This window comes from Crocodylus siamensis, chromosome 10 (genome assembly GCF_052110815.1).
Source record: "Crocodylus siamensis isolate JL-2025a chromosome 10, ASM5211081v1, whole genome shotgun sequence".
Lineage (NCBI taxonomy): Eukaryota > Metazoa > Chordata > Crocodylia > Crocodylidae > Crocodylus > Crocodylus siamensis.
Genome location: NC_143404.1, coordinates 68,597,158 through 68,620,893, shown reverse-complemented (window position 1 = coordinate 68,620,893; position 23,736 = coordinate 68,597,158). Strand labels below are relative to the sequence as shown.

At 46.6% G+C, this 23,736-nt stretch overlaps 1 protein-coding gene across 1 annotated transcript in view; it reads right to left on the bottom strand.

Moving 5' to 3' along the window:
• Positions 1-23,387, bottom strand: part of NTSR1 (neurotensin receptor 1) — an 88,884-nt gene extending 65,497 nt beyond the window's left edge. The window contains exon 1 of the mRNA XM_090065288.1: positions 22,685-23,387. Within this exon, the coding sequence (XP_089921414.1) occupies positions 22,685-23,338 (654 nt within the window). The 5' untranslated portion in view covers positions 23,339-23,387. The remainder of the gene's footprint in view (positions 1-22,684) is intronic.
• Positions 23,388-23,736: the final 349 nt, after the last annotated feature.

The window sequence follows — 23,736 nt, the reverse complement described above, 5'->3', positions numbered from 1 at the left end:
TACAAACTTGGTGAGATTAATCTTCCCGACCGCTTCTTTAAAAGGGAAATGGGCATAATTAAAATAAATAACCCGCATGGATGGCATATTCAGTGATTAGCAGAGTTTACCTTCTAAGCTTCCCATTAAATTTATCATTGGTGGTAGGGATAGAAGCATTAGTGTTGGGGCTTTCTGGCCAGCTTTTCTGCATCACAGCTGTATCTCAAACATTTCAACAGCACTTTCTACGTTGAGAAGTGCTTGCCAAGGTGTGGGAGAGATGCAAACGTCACTTCTCTGCTTCTGAAATGCTGGGGCTAACTTGGATTTATAGCAATCATCACTGTCTACTATAGCTTGCTTCACTGGCTGGCAGCATTAGCATTCATAACATAACCCCAGCTGCAGAAGGAAGTGCCCTGTGTCTGGCGAGGAATGGGAGGGAAGGACAGGGCATGTTGAGGAGGTAATGCTAGCTTTGCAGTGATGTGTGGATCCTCATGAGCCCTGCTGGACATGAAGAGCAGCCCTTTGTACTAGGGGAGCCTCCAAAGTCCCTGCAACACTGGCCTTGGCCTTTGGGGCAGGGAACCCATTGCTGTACTTGTCTGTAAGCACCGCACGCGCCAACCATACTGCATAGGACTAATGCAACAGCATTGTTAATCTTTGCAAACTACCTTTTGGTAGGGACTGTTGCTCACATTAAATGTGACACAAAGTATGGATATGTAGGATTATAGACCACACTTCCCCCCCCACATCCCAATGATAACTTCTAAAGTAAGAGTTACTACTAGTGGGCTATGCAGCTTTTAAAGGCCTATCCAATTTGCAGGGGAAGCAACTGGCTGGGGGTCCTCTCACTTGTGCCTGCTTACAACTGATTGTAGAAGCAAAATTAGCTAACTGCTTTAACGGGACCCAATAAGGATGTTTCCAGATTTCTGAGATGCTCATAGCTCTTTGGAGGACCAGTCTGCATTGCTGGAAGGAACACAGGAATGTGCATTTTATTTAGTCTGTGTTTTTAAAAAAAACCAGAATGGTTGGTTCATTTCTGGACTTTTGCCACTCACAGCTCACTGTGTAATTTTTATAGCAACAGTCAGTCTTTCTACTTTGGTTTAAAAAATCCACATTAAACTGCAGGTGAATTTTTTTGGATGTTTTAGGTATGGAACTAATGGAAAGTGTTCTTGGCCTCTGAGTATATGAAGCAATAAATGGCTTTGGGCAATTACATGTCAAATTGAAGCTGAAGCATTTGATTATTGCAATAAAAGAACATGCAAATGCTACAAGTTCCAGCAACAGGAAGACTATTTTTATGGCAAACAGAAGTCCTTGAAGGGAGAAAGTGGCACAAGGTGGAGCCTGCCCCTGGCTCTCTAGTACCTTCTTCCAGTCACTGAAGTTTTGGTGGGGAAAAAAAACCCCAAAAAACAACCAAAGGGTCATGACTAGATTTTAGCCATGTAAAACACCTGTGCTTCCACTTACCCCCTCTGGAAAAAAAATGAAGTTATGCTAGTAGCCTTGGGGGAGGAAAAAATAAATAAATCAAGCTATAGTAGAAGAATCAGGGGCTCAGCTCTGAGCACCTCACCCACTGCTCCCATTAGGGTTAGGGGGAGCAGGGAGAGGCTCAGAAGGGAGAAAAACTGAAGGGGTTAATGGGGATGTAAATCAACAGAGTCATGAATGCAGAGCACCACGTCTGCTGAAATGTGGGAATTGTCCTGTCCCACTAGTAAGGGGCATGGCCCGAGTCTCACTTGAAATGAGATTTCTGTTTCCATCGCCCAGTTCTAGCATTAAAAGTCCCTTGAATCTGTCACTTGGGTGAGACAGGACATTGCTTATTGTGGATCTCTGGCCAGGAAAAGGTCTAAGAGATTGGTAATTTCTCATGTGAGAGAGAGAGGAAAACACTCAGTCAGGTGTTTTGAAAAGTTGTGGCTCAGAGGCTTGCAATATTGTAGGTTACTTCAGTGGACAGCGCAGAGGCACGAGAGCTTTTTCCCCTAGTGCTGGAGCATAAATATCTGACTGAAGGAGCACGCTCGGCAGAGATTCACACACTGTGCCTGCCGTGGTGCCTGCCTCACTGCACGCACTCCCGCTAATCCAGCTCAAAATCTGGGGACTTTTCCAGAGACTGCTATCTTAGATTAAAACCAACCTGCCAGAAGAAAGGAAAAAAACCAAACAAACAGAAAAGCCTTCTCTGTCTTCACTGCATGCAATTTTCTGCAGGTTTTGCCAGTCTGAGGCATATCCCTAACTTTGCTTTGGCAAAAGAGGGAAAAGTGAAAAGGCCAGGGTCCTCAGCACGGATGGACGTGGGTCCTTGAGCCCTTCTCCAATCCCCAGATCCCGAGAACCCTGTTTGTCCCCCTAGAGTAACTCAGAGCAGCCTCAAGGATGTTATGCTGCCAGCGGACTGTCGGTGTGCATTGTACCCCAGTCAGGCATGCGTCCTGCTCTGCCTTTCACTGTATGCCAAAGTATAAGGAGTAGGCTATTTTGACTTTGTGCCAGCTATGTATATGAGGGAAATTGTTAGCTGTCTGGTTAAAGCAGGTTTATGACACCTGTGCTGCTAAATGGGCGCAAAAGACCCGAGAGAATAGCTCAGCACTTCATTCTTTGTTACCTGTGGACTCGATAGTATTTCATTACTTTTCACCCATTCTTTGCACCCCCAAGTCTAGTCCCCAAGCTCTGCTTTGCTTTCCTTCCCGATTGCCTTGTTACATTCCAAGCACATCACAAAAGATCACTGCCACATCTTGGGGGATAATTCAGTTTCAGACTGTTTAATCACCGGACAAAATCAGTGCGAGAACAATATCAGAGAACCAAGACTGAACAGTTAAAGAAACTGAGGGGAGAGGGAAGACTTTTTTTCCGCCCAGTGAATTTCTTTTTCTGAATGAAACAAGTAAATTAAAATGTATAAATCATCTTCACGAGGGTGCAATGTTAAGTCTTTGCAGGGGAAAATCAATAGAATGATGCCAACAGTAAACTGCGCTTTCTGCAGACTCCATGTGACTTGCATTTTTATAAGGGGGATTGCAAAAACTCATCAAGAACAGCAAAGGAAATCATGTTAGCGTCAAGTTGGCACCATCTAAGCATGTTAATACACTTAGGGATCTACCAAAACAGTTTTAAGCAGGGGCAGGACAGAGTTTCCTAATAAAGATTAAGATGACTTATTCAGTTGAATAGACTGGGGGCTGGTGTGGTGTTGGTGTTAAGGCACATGGTTGATCACCCAAGAGGTTGCAAGTTCAGGGCCATGGCAAAAGTGGCCTGTCAGATACCTGTGAATTCTGCTAAGTCCTTTGTCACAAGGAGATGAAAAAGGAAAGGATGCCCTATAGACTAACTGCTGTCCTGTTATTGCAGAGAAGTAGGCCTGGAAGGGCCCTCCAGAGGTTATCTTAGACCAGGAGTGGGCAAAACATGGCCCAGGGGCTGGATGTGGCCCCTAAAAAATTTATAAAATTAACACTGATCTGCCTCTGGCTGCCAGTCATGAGGCCCTTGATGGCTTGCCAAAACTCAGTAAGCGGCCCTCTGCCCAAAATAATTGCCTGCTCCTGTCTTAGACCAACCCTGTGCCTGAGGCAGGATCATCCCTATCCAAACCATCCTATACAAATCCACTGTCTAACCTCTTACCAAAATTACAGTCAACCCTGACACAAGACATAACGCCCCTAACCTGCCACAGGGAAAGCACAGCAGCCAATGTCCTGCTGCTCTAAGTATTTTTAATATATGCTCGAGAAGAGGGCCAAGCCCCGCTGCTACACAGCAACCTCCTCCCCAACCCCCAAGTCTGTACCAATCTGACCACAGGGTATAATCCCTACCTGACCCCAAATATGACAACTGGTCTGCCCCTGAGCGCGGGGGCAAGACCTCCTAGCCAGGACCCTCTGGGGGTAAGTCCCAGCAGGAGCACTGGCACACCCAGGTTAAAATCCCCAGCCTTGGCTGCAACCTACACCCAATGACTTTGAGGAAGGCTTAAAAACCCTGACACGTGTAGCAGCAGGAGTGGGGTGGAGAGGAAATTCCTCCCAGCCCCATGCGGCAACCAGCAAAGCCCAGAAGCAAGGGAGATGCCCATAGTAGAAAATAGGCGTAGAGCACCCATGACTAGCAGCTGCCCAATTTCTCCTTGAACATCTCCAGTGATGCTCAACTTCCCTAAGCAGTCTATTCCAGGCCTCGTTGTTCAAGGATATTTTATGGTATCACAGGCAAAGCCCAACCAAGAATCAGGGTGCCACTTTGCTAAGCACAGTGTTAACACTAAGGTGCTGTTATGCAGGGAAGTGCTCATGTACAGCTAAAGAAGCAGGTCTTGTCATCTTTAACCTGGTCTATAGATACTGTTGGCCTACGCATCCTGCTTTCAGGCTAAGTGGAAGGGACACACTAAGCCCCTTTGGGGAATGAGACAGCTGGTAACAGCTGAAGCTATTTTGCAAGTTCAAGGTCTGATCAAAAGCTATGCCATATGGGTTAAGGCAGGAATGTCAAACTTCAGCGGTGGTGGCTCATAAGGTCACTGCCCTGCTGCAGATTTGCACCAGAAACCAGAAAGCTGGTAAGGACAGGGGCAGCATTAACCCCCTGGGTGCTGGCTATGCTGGCGCAGCAGCTCCAAGCCACATCAAGACACGCTGTGGTCCAGATCTGGAGATGGGTTATTTGGCCAGAGAAACGCTATATGGGCCACGTGTTTGCTACGTCTGGGTCAAGGGAATTGTTCGCCAAGCTGTATATGTTAAGGAAGAAAAGCGAGTGGGTACCAAGAGAACCAACCATGAATATGTTGCTAAGGGCGCAGAAAGACAGAGGTATGTGGAGAGAAAACTTTTGAACCTCCAAGTGAAGAGCTCCAACATGACTCCCAATGTGCACAGGCAGCGGTGGCCTTAGGGTTGCTGGGGCCCTGGGCAAGAGAATCATTTGGGCCCCTTAGAGGCTTAATGTTGATGGCCTACAGTTCTTTCATGGATCTTTTTAATATTTGGGGGGGGAATTAGATAAATAGTCAAGTGTTAAAACACAAATAGAGCCACTTCTTTGGAACAACTTCACTCCCCAAAAAACTCGTTGCAAAACTTTGGGGTCACCCAGTCTGCCCTCCCCTAAGGCCGCTTCAGGCTCAGTGAAGCAGGGCTTTATGTTCTTTGTGAACAAGCTTGGACCCAGGAATACACTGAGTTGCCGACCATTTCTCCTTCTAAAAGAAGGAACACACCTCCCAAGCCCTGATATTTGCCAGTGGTAACTTTAACTTATATAACAGTCACATAAATAGGATGTTAGCCCCACCGAACTCAGCAGTCGTGGGAGGTAGTATTATCCCCATTTTACAGATGTGGAACTGAGGCTCCAGAGGCCAAGTAACTTGTTCGGGGCATGAGGAAGTCTGTGGCAAGACAGGCACTTGAACGAGGCTCTTTTAAGTCCTATATGTGTACCCTGAATTCTGGGCCAGTGTCTCCTACCACACAGAGCGCACAAGCTGCATGACAAATAGGATGCAGCAGATGGATCAAAGACAAGTGGCATAAGTGTGGGCTGGAAGGATAACAACAAAATAGAAGAAAGATTTGTGAGGTGGGGTGATATCTTTTACTGGCTCAAGCCATATATTTGGGAGAGACAAGCTTTCAAGCAGAAGGGCTTGAAGCCTAAAGATTACTTTGCTTCACAAATCTTGCTTTTCTCATATCCCTGAACCAACACAGCTATCCCACCACTACTCAAAGTGGGGTGCAGTTGAAAAATAAAAAATAAAAATACAATGTTATATGATGCCTGCAGTGTGCAGCTCCAGAAGCAAAGTGGCATGAGCTTAGACATACTGCCTGCGGTAGCAATACTTGGCCGTTACACAATATTAGCAAAACAGAGCAAGAATCTCTCAAAATGTCTGGGCTGCCAGAGCAGGGCAGCTGGGTCTCAATGCCGATGCACCTTGCTAACAGATATATCCAACAGCAGACAACTGGGGAGTGACTTGTTCACAGGCGAAGCACCTTCCTAATGTCAATACAAGCATTTATCTTTTTTAGGCTTGTTAGCATGAAATACCCAGTCCTCTGAACCTCAATTACACCTTGTGGTAGGGAATTTTACCGGTTACACAGTTCAGGGAAAGTATTCCTTTTGAAGGCACTGCCTTGCAGAATCATTTGGCGGCATAAATGATGCCAAGGTGCAAGAGCAAGGAGGAATTGGGCCCAGACACATCCAGAAGACATGTCACAGAGGCCCCCCAAAACTGCCTCCAAGATCGACAGAGTCTTTTGATCAGGGTACAGTAGGTTAAAGGGCTGTTCCATAATCTCATCCATTTCAAAGCAAAATCTCTAATCAAAGAGCTTTCTGAAGAAGAACAAATCTTCTAAAGCAAGGTAAAATCATCTGCTGCTAGACGACATGTTGGCTTTAATAGCAGTGGCCCTAAATTTATTCTGTATTATCCATGAGGAGTAATTGGAATAGGAGCACACCAGAGGGTATTGGCAGGGAGAAGGGAAAATGTTGCAGAAATCAGATTACTCCCAGTCCTGTCTAGAATGGCCGCTCCTCTCTTATATACTTAAGAGATTCACTTGGCAATGAGACAACTGGAAGGTTTTATGAGGGAGATTTACTGCTGAAGGTTCAATATCTGGGGCAATGCAAAGCCACAGGCTGGGTGTAAATTCAGGGTGGTGAGAAGGAGAGAAGTGATGCTTTCAGAGAAAATGGCTTTGCTTACGGGAATTGTTCAAGCAGCAGGACTTGTTCCTGTTGTTACAGCAAAGGAAACCAGGATTAACGCCATGGAAGTGGCATATCTTAGGATACATCTACCAGTTGCAACCGAGTGCTGTTTCCAGCACCTACGGATGTGGTCCAAGGGTTGCACATTTAGCTTTGCACCCGAGAGCTGCTGGTGAATTTTTTTTTTTTTATAAACACTTGACAGAAAACACCATTAGAAAAAAAAAAAGATTAAGGAAAGCAGTCAGTTCTTGTCTCCGTTCTGACCCGTGGGAGCTTTTTGCTTTTGGAAACATTTTCAGAAAAACTCCAAGAAATTGAAGCTGGATTAACACTGACCTTTTTGGAATGAAGCAGTTTGATTTTTGTTTTGGAAATGGCCTTTCCTTCCAAGAATCTCGTCATTTATTTTTTTAAGGATTAGAACTGTAAAACTCACACTGGAACAAAACGTCTTAGTTTTGTTGAAACAAAGTCCATCACGATACGAAACCATTTTTTTTCCTCCAAATTTTCCATTTGCCAAACATTTCCAAAATGTTTCAGGTTCAATCTGACTTTTTTCCAACATTTCAAAATTGCCAGTGAACCAAAAAAAAAAAAAAAAAAGGTCTGTAACTGGGGCCCAAGGGATCTGGGTTTTCTGCCTCTCTCTTCCAGTCATTATGGGCAGATCTGTAGTGAGGCTGCAGCTGGAGTACTGCATCCAATTCTGGGCTCCACACCGTTTTAGACTGGACATAAGGATGAACTTCTTTACCATCTGAGCATGCAGAGTCTAGAATAGGTGCCCCCCCAGAAGTGGTGCAAGCACCTAGTCTAGACACATTCAAGATGCACTTGGATGCTCATCTTGCCGAGGTCCTCTGACCCCAGCTGACTTATTGCCCTTGGGCCAGGGGGCTGGACCCCATGATCTCACAAGGTCCCTTCCAGCCTTAATGTCTATGAAATCCAAGCTCTGAAATGTCGTCATTGATTAAAATTCTTCTTTGCAAGCTTTCAGGCATAAACACCCTTCGTCAGGCTGAGAAAGCTTCCTCAGCCTGCCGAAGGGTGTTTGTGCCTGAAAGTTTGCAAAGAAGAATTTTTTCCAACTATTTAAGTAGGTCTAATAAAAGATCTCAGATTTCCCCAAAAAACCATGTCTGTCTATGTCTTGAAAAACAACACTGTTACAACCTATACCCCTGAATTTCACTAATAAATCTTTAGTTGCCAAGAACTAATTGTTTCAAAGAATCCAAATAGACAAATACTTCAAAATGTCTTCCATGTCAAAACTTGTGTCAGCCTCTACAATGGAAAAAAAATCCCAACCAGCTCTGCTTACAGCATACAGTCTGCCACACTGAGATCAGTGAAATTATAGCAGTGTCAGGAAAAGGAAAAAGGGCTCATAATGCAACCTAATGAGGACTATTTTGGAGCAATTCAGCCTCCCTGGACCTTCCACCTCATTCCTAACCTCTCCACTTTAGATGGCTAGGAAATAGAGTAATAATCCCCACCATTTGCAGCTCCACAGCTCTCTCTCTAATGAAGCCATCTCTAATTTTCCAATTCCTTAGGATGGCCCTTGCACAGTGTGGACAGGAACTGGTTTAATACAGAGTACATAGAGGTCAGTGAATTTTTGTAGGAGAGAAGTAGGGGGATGTCTTCTGTATTGCCATGGAGACTATCTTCTTGGCAGCACTTCACTTTAAAAAATGTATATTTTTTTATATATGGAGCTTTCAAACCCCTTTTGTACCCCTCCATGCACATGCAAAAATGGAAGGTGAGCTACTGTGGATTGCATTGGTCATGGGGACTGCCTCCCATTTCACGCTGTGTTGTGGTAGCTGGGATCCCAAGTGACTGATCACCAAGAAACTCTGTGAAAATGAGTTTTTTTGAAAACTTTTTTTTTTTGGCAGCACTTCACTTCAGAAATGTATATTTTATACTTGGAGCCTACTGTTCTAATGATTGAATACGAGCGGCTGTCACCAGCATGATGACTTTCATGATACCCCGTTAAAGCTACACGAGTAAGCAGTTTGGATTACTGTTTAGTTTATTCAGCCGGAGACAGCTTTTGCCTTCCTGCTTGCTGAAGGGGTCTATCAGACAAAGAATAAAGAGTGCTGAAAAAACAGTTTTTGACAGTCTCAGATTTCAGTCGTAGTTTAGAAGAGCTCAAAATATGAACGGCACAGAGCCCAGCATATAGGAGCAATTAGTTTCATGAAGAAGGAAATGGAGTAGTCCAGGCGCAGTATAAAGAAACTGGTGCACACACTCAGTTTGCATCTCTAGGGCTCCATACACTGTAAACATGCATTTAAAATTGCATTTTATTCTTTTGAACAAATATCAGCAATTTGATTGGCAAGACCTGCATCACTAAAAGAGACACTTGTAAGTGTATAGCTGTGGAGGCATACTAGCCAGTTAACAATTTCCTCCCAAAAAGAGGTCTGAATGTAGCTTCCAACACGAATATAGCTTCTATCCTTTATGACAGGTGACAAACATACAGCCCATGGGCTGCATCTGACCCATGAACTATTTCATCTGGAGGTTGGGTGGTATAGCCTGCCTCAATTTGGAGTCCCTGAACCCTGATGGACATGGCCAGTGTCACCCCCACTGCTGCACTGCCACCACGTGCCTCCAGACCTGCACTGCCATCCACACGTAGCCTCATGCCACCGCACGCCCTCTGCTCTGCACTGCCACCCAGCCCAAGCCCCATACTGCGAAACACCTCCTACCCTGCACTGCACCATGCCCAGCCAGACCCCCAGTACACATCAAGGGTGAATTCTCCTCTGCATCACATCTTGTGTTGTCATTTAGGCTGTCACAAAGTAGACAAAAAAAAACAGAGATCCAGATCAGTGCAAAAAGAGTTCTGCTCCCACTCGAGAGATGTGTAAATGGTGGAAGGTAAGACAGAGGGTGATGGACAGTCAGGCCTCCAGACATCCGCCCCTGCATGATTTTTGTATTAAGAAATTGCAGGCAGCCACCATGACCAATGCAATCCACAATAGCTCACCTTACTATTTGCACATGCAGAGGGGTACAGAAAGAGCGGTTCGCAAGCAAGCTAAACGTTACGCAGTCAATCCATGGAAGGAAAAAGTCAGGATACAGTACATTTGCAATGTGCACATAGGTTTATCACTCCCAGCAATAGCCATGTGTAATCAGATGCACGTGTGCCATTAAAGTACAGATTAGAAAAGGGGTTGCAAGTCACCTGATGTGTGGAAGATATGGGAGAAACTCATAGGCAATGAGTTGTGGCGCACTTCAAGAAAGAGAACACAATATGAACAGATTAATTCTTATCGCCTCTGTTATTCCTCTTCTGTTACTGGGAGTCTAAAGAACACGTGCTCAGAATCAATAAATAGTCCAGCGACTACTGCTATCCACAGGTAAGTCACCAAATAACTCCTATGGTCAACTGATTTTCTTACCTACTTTTAAGTCTCACACCTCTGATGCTTTGAAACGGGCTGACGATCCGACAGCCACGGGAAGCAAAAGGCAGAGGCTGGTATTACAGAACAGTTTGGCAGACAGAAACATGTTAGAAGCTGTATATTTGCCTCTGGTTCTCCTCCCCATGAAAGATCTCCATAAAATCAAACTGTCACACTTGATTATAAAAGGCAGGGTTTTTGCAAGACCCTCTTTCCTCCCCTCAGGAAGAGAGAAAGCAGCACATGTGCCAAATGCCAGACATGCCATCGAGGGGCTATATCCACACTGTACTTAGCACAGATGATTGGCACCATGGTTAACTTGCCTCAAGTGTCAAGCAAAAGCTGTGCCTGATTTCATCATGGGTCCTCATGGTTTGTGCACTCACCCATGCATCTGAGACTTATCCCATAGCTCTTTCTACGGAGATGCTCCAAGATTCCTTCCCAGTCTTGTCTTTCTTCAATTGTGGGAAGGGCACTAGAAGACCAGTGCTCAACTCATTTTTGCCTTTACTGCAAAGTAGCTGGGAATCCAGCCTGACTGATGCTGAGTGTCCACTCCATCTTCTACACCCCTGCTGGGTTCACTGTCCTAGGCTTAAAGCATCTCCAAGGTCAGGTCAAAGATTTTGCTGTAGGGTTGTTAGGAGCATGAAACTGTGCAATGAAGACCCACCCTAAATGTCCATCTGGAAGGTGTACAAAACCCAAAGAGAACAGAGCCCAACCCAGATGCATGAATAAGAGGGAGCATGAGGTTAAGCTGCACAGCAACTCATGCAGGAGCTGGGTTTTTTCATATAGTCACGTAAAACCATGTGTAAAATTGCATCCACAAATGATAAGTGACGTGCTCTTGCTCGTGTAAATTATGCATGTGCAGCTGCATAATCAAGGGTGAATTCTCCTCTGCCTCACATCTTGTGTTGTCATTTAGTCTGTCACAAAGTAGACAAAAAAAGAGATGCAGATCAGTGCAAGAAGAGTTCTGCTCCCACTCCAGAGAAGTGTAAATGGTGGAAGGCGAGACAGAGGGTGATGGACTGTCAGGCCTCCAGACATCCGCCCCTGCATGATTTTCATATTAAAACACTGATTTTACCTTTCTAAAACATCCACTTTGGTTTGACATTGTGATGATCCAGCACCAAATCCACCTCCATCTGGCTTCTGAAAAGGCAACTGCAAACTATGCACTTCTCAGGCAAGAAATAGGCCCCAAGCTTGGAACAGGCCCAAAAGGAGGAGCTGCTCATTATTATGACATACATAGGCAGATAGCAGCACCACTTACCAGGGGTTTAAGCACAACTTTTGGCCACATAATATCAGGCATACGAGTCTCTCATTAAGGAAGTGGAAAAAACCCCAAAAACCCTCAGAAATGCAGGGATTTATCCCTTGCTACCCATCTCTAAATAAGGCATATAGACAGAATTAGTTACCTCCCTATATTTCTGCTGCTTGACAAACTCCATATCTATGGGTACTGGGAGTGAATTGTATGGAAACTTCTGCAACAACTTTAAATGAAAGCATTGCCCTTCTCTACCACTGCTTACCCCAGCCTGTCCATGGCCTTTGACAGGACAGAATCTAAGATGCAAAGAAGCCCAAACAAGGACGGAGACTAGAGGTGCACCAATATATCGGTGCCATATCAGACTGGCACCAATAAAAGGAAAATTAACATCAATGGCTATCAACCTTTTTTGGCCAGTGTAGCTAACAATGTAGCAATAAATATGCCTTCTGACTGGAGCCCCTGGACTCTGTGTGCAGGAGAACAGCTGGGCAGCATGGAGAGCACTGCCTTGCAGGTAAGTTTGTGGAGGTGAAGGAGCCTGGGGGAGGGAGGGGGCAGATCAAGGCCCCCACGGTGAGGGAGGGAGTGGGGCAGAGGCTGGAGTTGGGGGTGTTGCCCAACCAGGGTAGTGAATGGGACCCCAGGGCTGGGGCAGGGAGCAGGATGGAGTCACAGGTGGGTCATCCAGGGAGCACAGGCTGGGGGTAGGGATGGTTCCCACTGCTGCATGTCCCCCCTGGGGAAGGCATGGGGAGCATATGCCCCATCAGATTTGTGTGCGGGGAGGAGGTGGGCTGCTCACTGTGGGCTTGGGGCTCTCTGCCCTGCTGCCTTTGCCTTGGGAACCTGCGCCAGCTGTACACCCCCTGCCCACCCACCAGTGGTGGGGGTGGTTTCATAGTAGCTAGGGTCAGGAGGGATGTGAACAGATCATTTAGCCTGACCCCCTGCCACAGGCAGGAATGAACACTGGGTTCACAAGACCCCAGACAGGTGATCATCCAACCTCATTTTGAATTTGCCCAAGGTAGGGGCAAGGACCACTTCCCTGGGAAGTTGGTTCCAGATTCTGGCCACCCTAACTGTAAAATACAGGCATACCTCGGAGATATTGAGGGTTCGGTTCCAGACCACCGCAATAAAGCAAATATCACAATAAATCGAGCCACACGAATGTTTTGGTTTCCCAGTGCATATAAAAGTTATGTTTACACGACACTGTAGTCTATTAAGTGTGCAATAGCATTATGTCTAAAAAAAACAATGTACATACCTTAATTGTGAAGTGAGCAAATGCTGTTGGAAAAATGGCACCGATGGACTTGCTTGATGCAGGGTTGCCAGAAACCTTCAATTTGTAAAAAACGCAATATCTGTGAAGCGCAATAAAGCGAAGCGCAATAAAACGAGGTATGCCTGTATTGCCTTCTGATCTCTAACTAAACCATTCTCCATCAACTTATTACCATTGTTCCTCATCACCCCAGGTGGTGCTGGGGAGAAAAGGGCACTTCCTATTTGCTGATGATCTCCCCTGATGAGTTTGTAGGCAGCCACCAGGACCCCCCTCAGCCTCCTCTTGCCGAGGCTGAACAGGTTCAGGTCCCTCAGTCTCTCCTCACAGGGCCTGTCCTACTGCCCTCTCACCAAATGAGTGGCCCTCCTCTGAACTCTCTCTAAGCTGGCCACATCCTTTTTAAAGTGCGGTGAATTGTGCCTCCCACCACCAGACAAGCAGAGGACACATGGCTCCCAGGGCAAAAGGCAGCAGGGCAGAGACCCCCAAGCCTGCAGCGGACAGCCTGCCTCCACCCTTGTTGGGCGACTCTGTTCCTAAAAGCATCCCCATGCTTAAAAATGGTGGCGGCAGCACTTGAACTAAAGCTCACTATAGTTCAAGCTCACTTGAACTAAAGTGCCCCGTGGCCATTTTTAAGCACTGGGACACTGACCCCCTGGATGAGCTGCCTGCAGCTCTGTCCCACTCCCCACCCTGGCCCTGGGTCCCATTTACCACCCTGCCTAGGTAGCTCCCCCCTCCCAGCCCCCCTCACTGTGGGGACATGGATCTGTCCCCTGCCCCTTCCCCTCCACAGACTTACCTGCAAGGTGCTGCTCTCCATACTGCCTGGCTGTGCTCCTGTAAATCGGTTATTAGATCAGTGTCAGCTGATATACCTGGTGAATAACTGGCTATTAGTATCAGCCAAGAAAATCTCTATCGGTGCACCCCTAATGGAGACCAGAGACACCCCAGCCAAGTGTGGAGAGCCAGCTCCTTGGAGAGAAAAAGAACATGAAAGATTTTGAATGTGCTATCCACACGAATGGTAGAAGTGAGATCTGATCCGGTTAGGATGAAGCAGGGCAAAGGACATCATTGCTGGGGCAGAAATGTGAATATTGCATTCTGCACAATTAAACAGAAACGAAACCCAAAGCTTCTTCCTCCCAGCCATGATACCAAGATCTGCAATCACCACAGCTTGAGAAAACATCCCCAGCACTGCATCGTATCTGCCCAACTTCATCTCAGTGTGCTGGGCATCATTAACCCCTTAGATACACAGCAGATCATGCCAAGGGCAGAGAAAATAGAAGCAATTTGAAATGTCAGGAAGCGAGAGTGCCATCTGTTTGACTCAAGCAGATGTTATACAGAGACTAGTAAAACCCTTTAAGTAGGGGGAGGGGAGACAATTAAATAGCCATTTTAAATTATCTGGAAGAAGATTATAGCCCACTGTGCAGGGGAACCACTATATTACCTTCATCCTTTCCACTTCCTACAAACTGCCATGAGGAGGAGAACCTAAGAACTAAACTCATCTGTCACAACATCTCCTTTCATTCCCTAAAGCTGACATCTCAGGGAAAAAGGGGGGAAGAAACCAAGTTAATTAAAAATCGATACCCCCAAAATTATGTAAGAACTGTCACAATGCAGCCAGCCAAGTGGTTACATAAAGCAATGAAAGCAAAAGCTTAATTAATTTAGATCCAGCTAGAAGACTGACTGCCGCACAAATGGGCTCGGATTAGTCATTCTTGGCTAACACGGCATGGGGCCATGAGGCTCAGCTGCTTTTGCAGATGTGGCAGCACTGAGAACCTGGCCTCTTGCTACTTAACAAAATGCTTTATTTATTGAACTGGGCCTCAGTCTTCCATGCCCCCATCTCTTGGGAAACTGCCAATGTCAGGTGCCAACCAATCACAATGCTTAATTTGTTTGCATTGATGGGAGCAATTTGCCTCATCAGTGCTCTACACAGGTGCAAGGCTCCCATTCATAGAGTCTTAGAAAATGAGGGTTGGGAGGGAGCTCAGGAGGTCATGTCTAGTCCAACCCCCTGCTCCAAGCAGGAGCAGCCCCAACTACATCATCCCAGACAAGGCTTTGTCTAGCCAGGTCTTCAAAGCCTCCAAGGATGGAGATCCCACCACCCCTCTGGGTAAACTGTTCCAGTGCTTTATTATCCTCCTAGTGAGAAAGTCTTCCCTCATATCTAACCTAAACTTCCCTTGCATCAGCTTGAACCCATTGCTCCTTGTTGTCATTTGCCCCCACTGAGAACAGTCCAGCTCCATCCTCTGTGCAACCCCCTGCGGGTAGGTGAGGGCTGCTATCAAATCCGCCCTCAGTCTTCTCTTCTGTAGACTGAAATCAGCCCAGTTCCCTAATCCTCTCCTCAAGTCATATGCCCCAGCCCCCAAACCATTTTCATTGCCCTCCACTGGACTCTCTCCAATGTGTCCATATCCTTTCTGTAGTGGGGGACCCAAAACTGGACACAGGACTCCAGCTTGGTATTATCTGCAAACATCTCATCTTTCAGGTCATTGATTTAGTAGCCCATCCTGTTAAGCAAAGCAATTAAGCATTCATATGTGACTAAGTTAAGTGCATGCTTAAGTACTACTGACACTGGCTCTGTGCTGCACTGAACTGGAGACTAAATGCCCACCCAGGAAGGCAGATAGTTTGAATACAGGTCTTGTGTTTTCTACATGCACAAGTCAGATAGCTCTCACCATGTACTGGGTATGATTCATCTCCTGGACACTAGTGACAATTTGGTTTGTAACTACTGAGTTACACTAGATCAACCAGGGGAGGGAGGGGCAAGCTTTTCTGGCATGCATGCCAAATTCCCCAATTAGCATAGGATTTCCCAAATTAGCATACATGCCAATACCCCAAATTAGTCCAATACCCTCCCTGAGAGCCACTCCAATTGCCTTCCCCTGCCTGATCTGCTGCTCTGTTTTCTGCTTCCTTCCCCATACTTCTAGTCTGATCTGCGGCTGTGTTGCTTGTCCTGTCCTGTCCATACTACTTGTGGCATGCATGCCACGGGCTGGCCACCCCCGCACTTAGATTAAGACAGAAAATGAATAGTGCTTTTTCTACCTATTATGGACAGCTTCCACCAGCTGTTACTTGTTTTTATTTCCATCGTGTCATAAATATGCATGGGGTTTTGCAGACAAATAGGTAAGAATAGCCAGGATCCTGAGCTCTATAAGGACAGCTTTGTGCTGCTCCACTATACAGAGCCTCACATAGTATACAGTCACAATACTTGGTCTTAAAAGACCAACTTCTGGCTGTCAGCTTTGTCAAGGAAAGAAAGGGGATACTGGGAATTGCCTCCAGTCATGCCTGGCTGCCGAAATGCACCCTCTAGACTGAAAGCAGTGGGCATAAGTTGGTGATGTGCCAAAATCCAAACTTTGAATGCACACACTCCTGCACGAGCCCATGACCACAGACAAAAAGTACAATGATTCACAACCTGTTTAAGACTCCAAAACACCCCTTTAGACCTAACGCACCCCTCAAAAAAATGTCAGCTCTCAGCTTTCACTGGAAAGCTTTACCTGAAAGCTTGCAAAAAAGATTTTTTGTTGCTACTATTTAGTTGGTCTAATAAAAAATATCGTTTCTAGCACAATGGTTTTGTCTGCCTCAGCTTTCACTGGCTTTTTAATGATGGAAAAAAGAATAGAGCATGTTTTTCTCTTCAGAAAGGCCACAACAGGCCAGAATGGTTTTAACACCGTGGATTCCTGTTTGAAATTTCTGGGTATATTTTATGAATCATGTTTGTGCACCAAACAGTGCCATAGCACCCTGGCTGAGAATTGCTGATATAAAGGTCTGTCCTGCTCCCACTGACAGCAGAAGGATCTGGATTTCCTCTACCACTCCCAGAAGAGAGGCATTTTTAAATCTTGAATATACTTGAGAAAGAGGAGGATGGAGGCAGGTGGCACTTGGGCTGGGCAGCAGGCGACAGGAGGTGTATACTCTTTTAGCAATAAAGGACATAACTGGAAAGCATGGTTGCAGACTACTGCATTATAATGAGCACACTAAGAAGCTGAGGTTACAGACAGAGGCTCTGTGATATATCTCTAGCAGCCACCTGTTTTCAGCTTATATTCTTTATATCCTGGTCCTTCTTCAACCTAGCTTCCCTCCTTCAACCTGCTCCTCCTTCTCTAGCTCCATGGAGGGCTTCTCGAGAAAGAGTCAGAAGAGGAGTAGGAAGAAATAAAACAGAGGGCTTGGATGTGCAAGCAGTGGTCTCATACAAGGAGTTGTTTAGTGCACCAGGCACCTGAACAAGCAGCAGATGTTGTAAAGTATCATAAACAAAGGAGCTAGATAGATAATTAAACAGCTTTCAGACAAGGATCGTCCAAGAGCAGAACTTATGTTAATGTAGCTGTTCACCCAAACCTTCAGGAATCCCAAAACAGCTGCAGGTAGAAACAAAAAGGTACAACTAGTAAGCACACAGGCTTTCCAAGGAGTAGAGTCTCATCACTTACGCTACATCTCAGAGCAAAGGAGTGTTTAGAGCCTCAGCTTCTTCCTTGCCCATTGCACCAGGCTGTACACAGGTATACGACCACCTGGCCTGTTATGCTTTCCCTTCCTATACGACCAAGCCAGGCCAGACCCTTGAAGTCAATGGAAAAAGGACATATTTCAACAGCCTAGGGGCCTGTTGCTGTGTGTTTTAACACATGGACTTGTGCAAACTGTCTGTGCCAATAAATAAAACATTGGCATGTGTCAGATACTATTTATCTGGTCAAAATAAATCATAGTCCTCCCTAAAGGAATAAAAGCCAACTGAAGTCAATACTGAGGCTGAGAAGAGGTTCACATCATTCAAACCTCTTAATACTGCATTTGCCCTTTACACCCTACTAATTCTTTCAGACTGCACCAGAAATATCATGCTGGCAACAGGAGGATTTAAGGAATGTTCTATAAAAAAAGAAACTGAAATTAGGATTCGACCATTAAAGCAGCTTGGCATGCTGCTCTCTCGATTACTTTTCATTGGTTTGTCAAAATATAATAGTAGTAGAGAGTTATCTGTGCTCCCAGTCCTCACTGTTGAACATGCACAAAATGCCGTTACTGATGCCATGATCATGGGACCTTTGTATGTCTTTGTTCAAAGAGTAAACCCATTCCAAAATACTAGGACTCAGGAGTTCCAATTTATAAGCCTCTTGTTCAGAAACCTGGGGTGTACTCCCTCCCTTCCTTTCTGGATAACTTATCACTTAGGTTGGCCACATACGGTTTACATTTTTGCCAGTCAACTTGATCAGTGCCCTGCCGACCTTCTGTTTTTTCAGGGTGTTTTTACTCCCTAGGTTTTAGGAGTGGGGTCAAATTCCTCTAACTCCTGTGAGCAGTATGGGGAGATTCTCCTGGTCCCATGTTTGTGAGATAGCTACAGCAGCAGGTTACATCTTTTATAAGCGTCTTGCAAATTTATGCCTGGTTGGTAAACACAAGTATCTGGAAGCCATCCGGATCTTCCTGTTGCTGGAAAACACAGAGAGAGTTTGAAGTGGAGGTGTTCCTTTTGCAACAGCAGGGGAGATGGATTGGAGCTATCCCCTCTCTTCTGAGACACTCATACATGTAAAGATGGGCTAAGAGATGCTGGGCTACTGGGCTGTGTGTGTGTAGCTCTTAGCCAGCTCGCTGGGTACATGCAGAGCACTGAGAGGCAGCTTCCCTTTCATAACAAACCTTCTTGTATAAAATCTGAAAGCCAAGTGGCTTTGAAACTTTTACAGTACAGTTTAACACAGGGCCCAATTTTTCCCTGAATTAGATTCACCATTCTATGTCCAAATATGTTTGTGCAATTGTGCGTCTAATTTTTTCATGCTGTGGTTGCAGCTCCTTACACCTGGACACACATATCACAGGCTCCGTGAAGGCATTTGGCACGTATGCGCATCTTTGGTTTATGCTTATGCCTAAATTGTTTGAGAGTCAGACAACAATATTGCCACTGTCGTAACATCCTGGGTACTGACTTGGAAAGGGGCAGAGCAAACACCCCGTTTTGCCCTACAATTCTTATCTATCACCGCCACAATGAGTAGCTTTTAAAACTTGCTCCAACTCAAGTGGCATCAAAACATTAATTGACTCATGTGGAAACAGCTCAGAGAGACGCCTTAGTTTGTGTGTAAGATTGGCTGCCGTTTCACTTAATGGATGCCTGCCAATTAAAGTATTAAATAGATCTAAATAATGTAGCTCTAATGGACTTAATGTCTGCAACCAAATTCCAGGTCAAGGCCAAAATTCAAAATAGACATGCTGGACTGTCAGAAAAATAATTAAAAGTGTGATGGTCTGGTTAATGAAGATACATGATGGTTTGCTAGCAGCCACACAGATGGTGACAGACAACACTGGGAACCATCACTGCTCTGTTAAGATTAAACATCAAAGATGCCATACAACTTATTCCTTCAAGGCACTAGGCTTCAAAATCCTGCCTGACTGCTGATTAAAAAAACATCACTCTCTTGCTGCATTGATCATTATTACTTACTGCTTAAAGTAAAAATACTAACTGGACAAACTTCAGCACAACTTTCTAAATTCTTGTTAATTAAGAACTGTTAATACAAAAGTAGCTACATCTAGGACTTTCTGTCTATGCTGAGGTTCAGTTTCTATTAGGAGCTGTGTCTGCTTCAGCGCACAGAGAATTTAGTTTACTTGCAGAAATGTTTCCCATAATCTTCAAGCTTCATATGGTTGTAAGGGACCTGAAGGGTTATGTAGTCCCACTCCCTTTACAGAAGAGAGATTTTAAACAAGTCAAGCCAGGCATTTACCTTGGGAAACAGATTTGAAAAGGCATGCTTTTTCAGTCGAGGAACAGAAGCGTTACCCTGCGACTCTGCCCAATCAAAGCTATTCAGCGGAGAACCGGCTCGGTTCGGAGTATGAAATATTTACAATCCCTGCCTGAAAGCAAGTTGCAAAACAAGAACTATTTACAAGAGACATCTGACTGAACAAATTCAAGGCACTCAGGGCCTGCTTGCAAATGGTTTGCAAACAGGAAAAAGGAAGTAAATAGGTTGAATCAACAATTCATTAGAAATGATTTACCAGCTTCATCAAGTGCATCATCATTTATCCCCAATTACAGTGAGAAACACGGAGGTGAAGTGTTCAAAATCCAAATTCCAAAATCTGAGGACTCACAAATTTCAATTTGCAAGCCTCTTGCTTTGAAGACTGGTGTGTGCTCCCTCCCTTCATTCTGGATAACGTATGGCTTATGATGGGAGGATGCAGAGCCACCTGTTCACATTTTTGCCAGTCAACTTGATCTATGCCCTTCCAACTCAACTCTCAATATTTCTTCTTATTCAGTCCTTGGCTTTTCCTGTGGAGAAATTAGCTTCATGTTGTGAAGAACTGGGTGCATCACACTAAATCCTTACGTGGGCAAATCAACATTGAAGCAGAAGTCTCCATAAATGAGTCAACAAATCCCAAACCCCCTGCAGGTTTCCATCCTGATGGATTAAGCCCTTTTACTTTTTCAAGCAGTGCAGGAAGGAATTACAAAGACATGAGACATACAGGTTTCTCTACACTGAGACAGTTCGAGCACCCACAATGATATATCACCCGTTCTGCAATAAATTAACCTCCCTGCACTCCAGATTGGGAACCATACAATACTAATATTACATAAGAAATACACTGAGCAATGATAACCAAGGTTGCTCAGAATTGTGTTTAATCTGTAATCTCAGGGGCTGTGTATGAAGAACTATATCCATCTCCTCAGCCCCACATTTTTACTATCAAATGGCATTTTAATCCTAAATGGAAGAAGACTGGCAATAAATAGTAATTAAAAAAAAAAAAAAAAAAAAGGTTTACCTATACTTCACCCCTTTAGTCTCATATAAGAAAAGCTTGCCTCTCAGACATGAGAGACTTTGGGTAAGTATGCCAGGCTGAACTGGACACCAGATGTTCACAAACTAACCAAAAAATGGACTATTAATTGGAAGGAGTTGTGATATTAAAGCCCACCTTGATGCTATTTAGGTACCCATTTAGACACTCATGGAGCATTAGGTGCCTACATTGCAATGATTTCTTATTCCCCACAGTTATTCATTCATGTCTTGATTTGAGCAGTATTTTTGAAACTGGGAAAGAAGTGCCTAAAAATGCTTCAGGATTTGGGTCCAAGTTGTCTTTGGAGGAAACCATTCCAATTTCCTTCCATTCAGCAGAGCACAATTCCCTGTGAACAGTCGAGCCCAGGAAGCACGTCAAAAGCTTTCGGTACACACACAGTTTTAAACTTTTACACTCTAACTGGGTAGAGAGTAATCCATCTGAAAATCACATCTGAAAGCAAAGACCTTGAAATGCTGTCACATCTAAGCCTAGCAATAAAAGGGCTAAAGTAGGTTGATTTTTCACTCTCTCTCCCTCCCTCCCTTCCAGTTCACTTCATCGTATTTATTTTGAAGCGTGATGTGCCAATAAATAAAATATCCTGAAACAGAGTCAGAAAACTGCCTAAAAGTAAACTCACAGGGAAAGGTGCATAAAGGAAACAGGGCACTTACTGAGCTGTGTTATCCTCCATCCACTCTGCACTCTGCATAGTAGATCAGATCAGCAGCATGTGTGTAAATCAGCACAGCTGTTCTGAAGTTAAAGAGGTTAAGCTATTTATGCCAACCCTGGATGTAGCCCAATCCATAGGCATTTGTGCCAAAATAGCAGCTCTTTGCCTCAAAGGTGGAGTTTGCTCTTAATACTTCTACTGTTGCAGGAGCCACAGCACTTAGTGAAATTATGGGTCTGGCTGCTCCACAGAGAGCAAATCTGATGACAGGGACACACAAGTGCAGTTTGAAGACGGGGAGGAGGGAAATCGATTTGCTTTCCTTCATACCCCAACATTTTCCAGACAAGACTATGCAGACCTTGGTCAAGTCACAGGGAAAGGGCAGCAGGGAATTGATGCCAGCAACTCGCTGTGAATCATAGAAAATGAGGGGTGGAAGGGACCTCCAGTGGTCATCTAGTCCAGCATTTCTCAACCCATGGGTCGTAACCCAAGAATACACAAAAGGGTCACAAACAAACTTTAAAAAACTGATCAACAAACTTTAGAAGGGATTCTTCCTGGAAGGAGAAAAGTGTGGGAAATGGTGGCTTTTCCCTGGCAGGCTGGCAGAGCTCCAGGTTGCAAGGGGTGGCTTGGCGCCCCCTCATCCCCCACGTACTGGGAAGCTGGGGTCTAGGGGCAGGTCGGAAGTGAGGGACACTGGGTTGGACCTTGCCATCGCTGTTTACAAATGGGGAAAAAAGGTTGGAAACCACTAACTCAAAGCAGGACCGTCCGCAGCTACAGGATCCCAGCTGAGCCTCTCTGCAGTACCGCTCACAGCATCTGATGCCAACTAAGCACCTGGCTGCAGCTAGACAGTGCCCAGCACAGGGCAGGACCTGCCCTGCGGGCTCCCCCAGGTTGCACAGCGCCTCGGGGGCTGCGGGATCCCTGGCCTGGTCATATCCCAGGTTACTCCCGAGCCGGACAGAGGGGAGAAGTCCTGCAGTGCAGGACCTGCATCTGTGCACAGATGCGGGTCTCAATCAGCAAAGGGAGCAGCCAAGCGAGCGATGCTCTGCCCGCCCCGCATTGCACCCTGCCTCCCCCCGGGGAAAGTCTCAGCCAAGTTGTGCCGGGGGTTCAGCCCTGCCTGTCCTCACCTGGATGACGGTCTTGAGCGTGGAGGCGGCCACGATGGTGGTGCAGATGAGCGTGTCCGGCTCCTGGCCACGGCCGTAGATCTCGCCCATGGTGAAGATCATGGGGATGGCCAGGAGGAAGGAGGCCAGCCAGATGCAGCTGATGAACTTCTTGGTGCGGCTGCGGGACATGATGCTCTTGGCTTTGAAGGGGTGGCAGATGGCCATGTAGCGCTCCACGCTGAGGCTGGCGATGTTGAGGGCCGTGGCGTAGGTGCAGGCGTCCCGCAAGAAGTAGTAGCCCTTGCAGACGGCGGGGCCGAAGGCCCAGGGGTGGTGCACCCAGATGAAGTTGTACAGCTCGATGGGCAGGCAGAGCAGGAAGATGAGCAGGTCGGACAGGGCCAGGCTGGCCAGGTGGTAGTGCACCGTGCTCTGCAGGTTCTGCAGCGACTTCTTGCGCGCCAGCGTGTAGGCGGTGATGGAGTTGCCCACGGTGCCCACGAGGAAGAGCAGCAGGTAGATGACGGTCACCATCACCTTGGAGTACGTGTCGGTGTTCACGTCCAGGTCCTCCTCGTCCGGGCCCTGCGCCAAGGGCGCCGAGGCGTTGGACGCGTTGCCCGCCGGCTCCGGGGGATGCCGCTGCCCCGCCGCGCTGCCGTTCAGCTGCATCCTCGGAGCGGAGCGGCGCGGGGCGCACTGAGCGCGGGCCCCGCCGCCGCCGCCGCCTTTCGTGCGCGGGGAGGCGCCTGCTGCACGCGCCGGCCGGCCCCGCCCCGCCCCGCCCCGCCGGGGGTGACGGGGGAGCGCGCCCCCACAGCCGAGGGGGGGTGACAGGGGGAGCGCGCCCCCACAGCCGGGGGGTGTGACAGGGGGAGCGCGCCCCCACAGCCGAGGGGGGGTGACAGGGGGAGCGCGCCCCCACAGCCGGGGGGTGTGACAGGGGAGCGCGCCCCCACAGCCGGGGGGGGTGACAGGGGGAGCGCGCCCCCACAGCCGGGGGGGGTGACAGGGGGAGCGCGCCCCCACAGCCGAGGGGGGGTGACAGGGGGAGCGCGCCCCCACAGCCG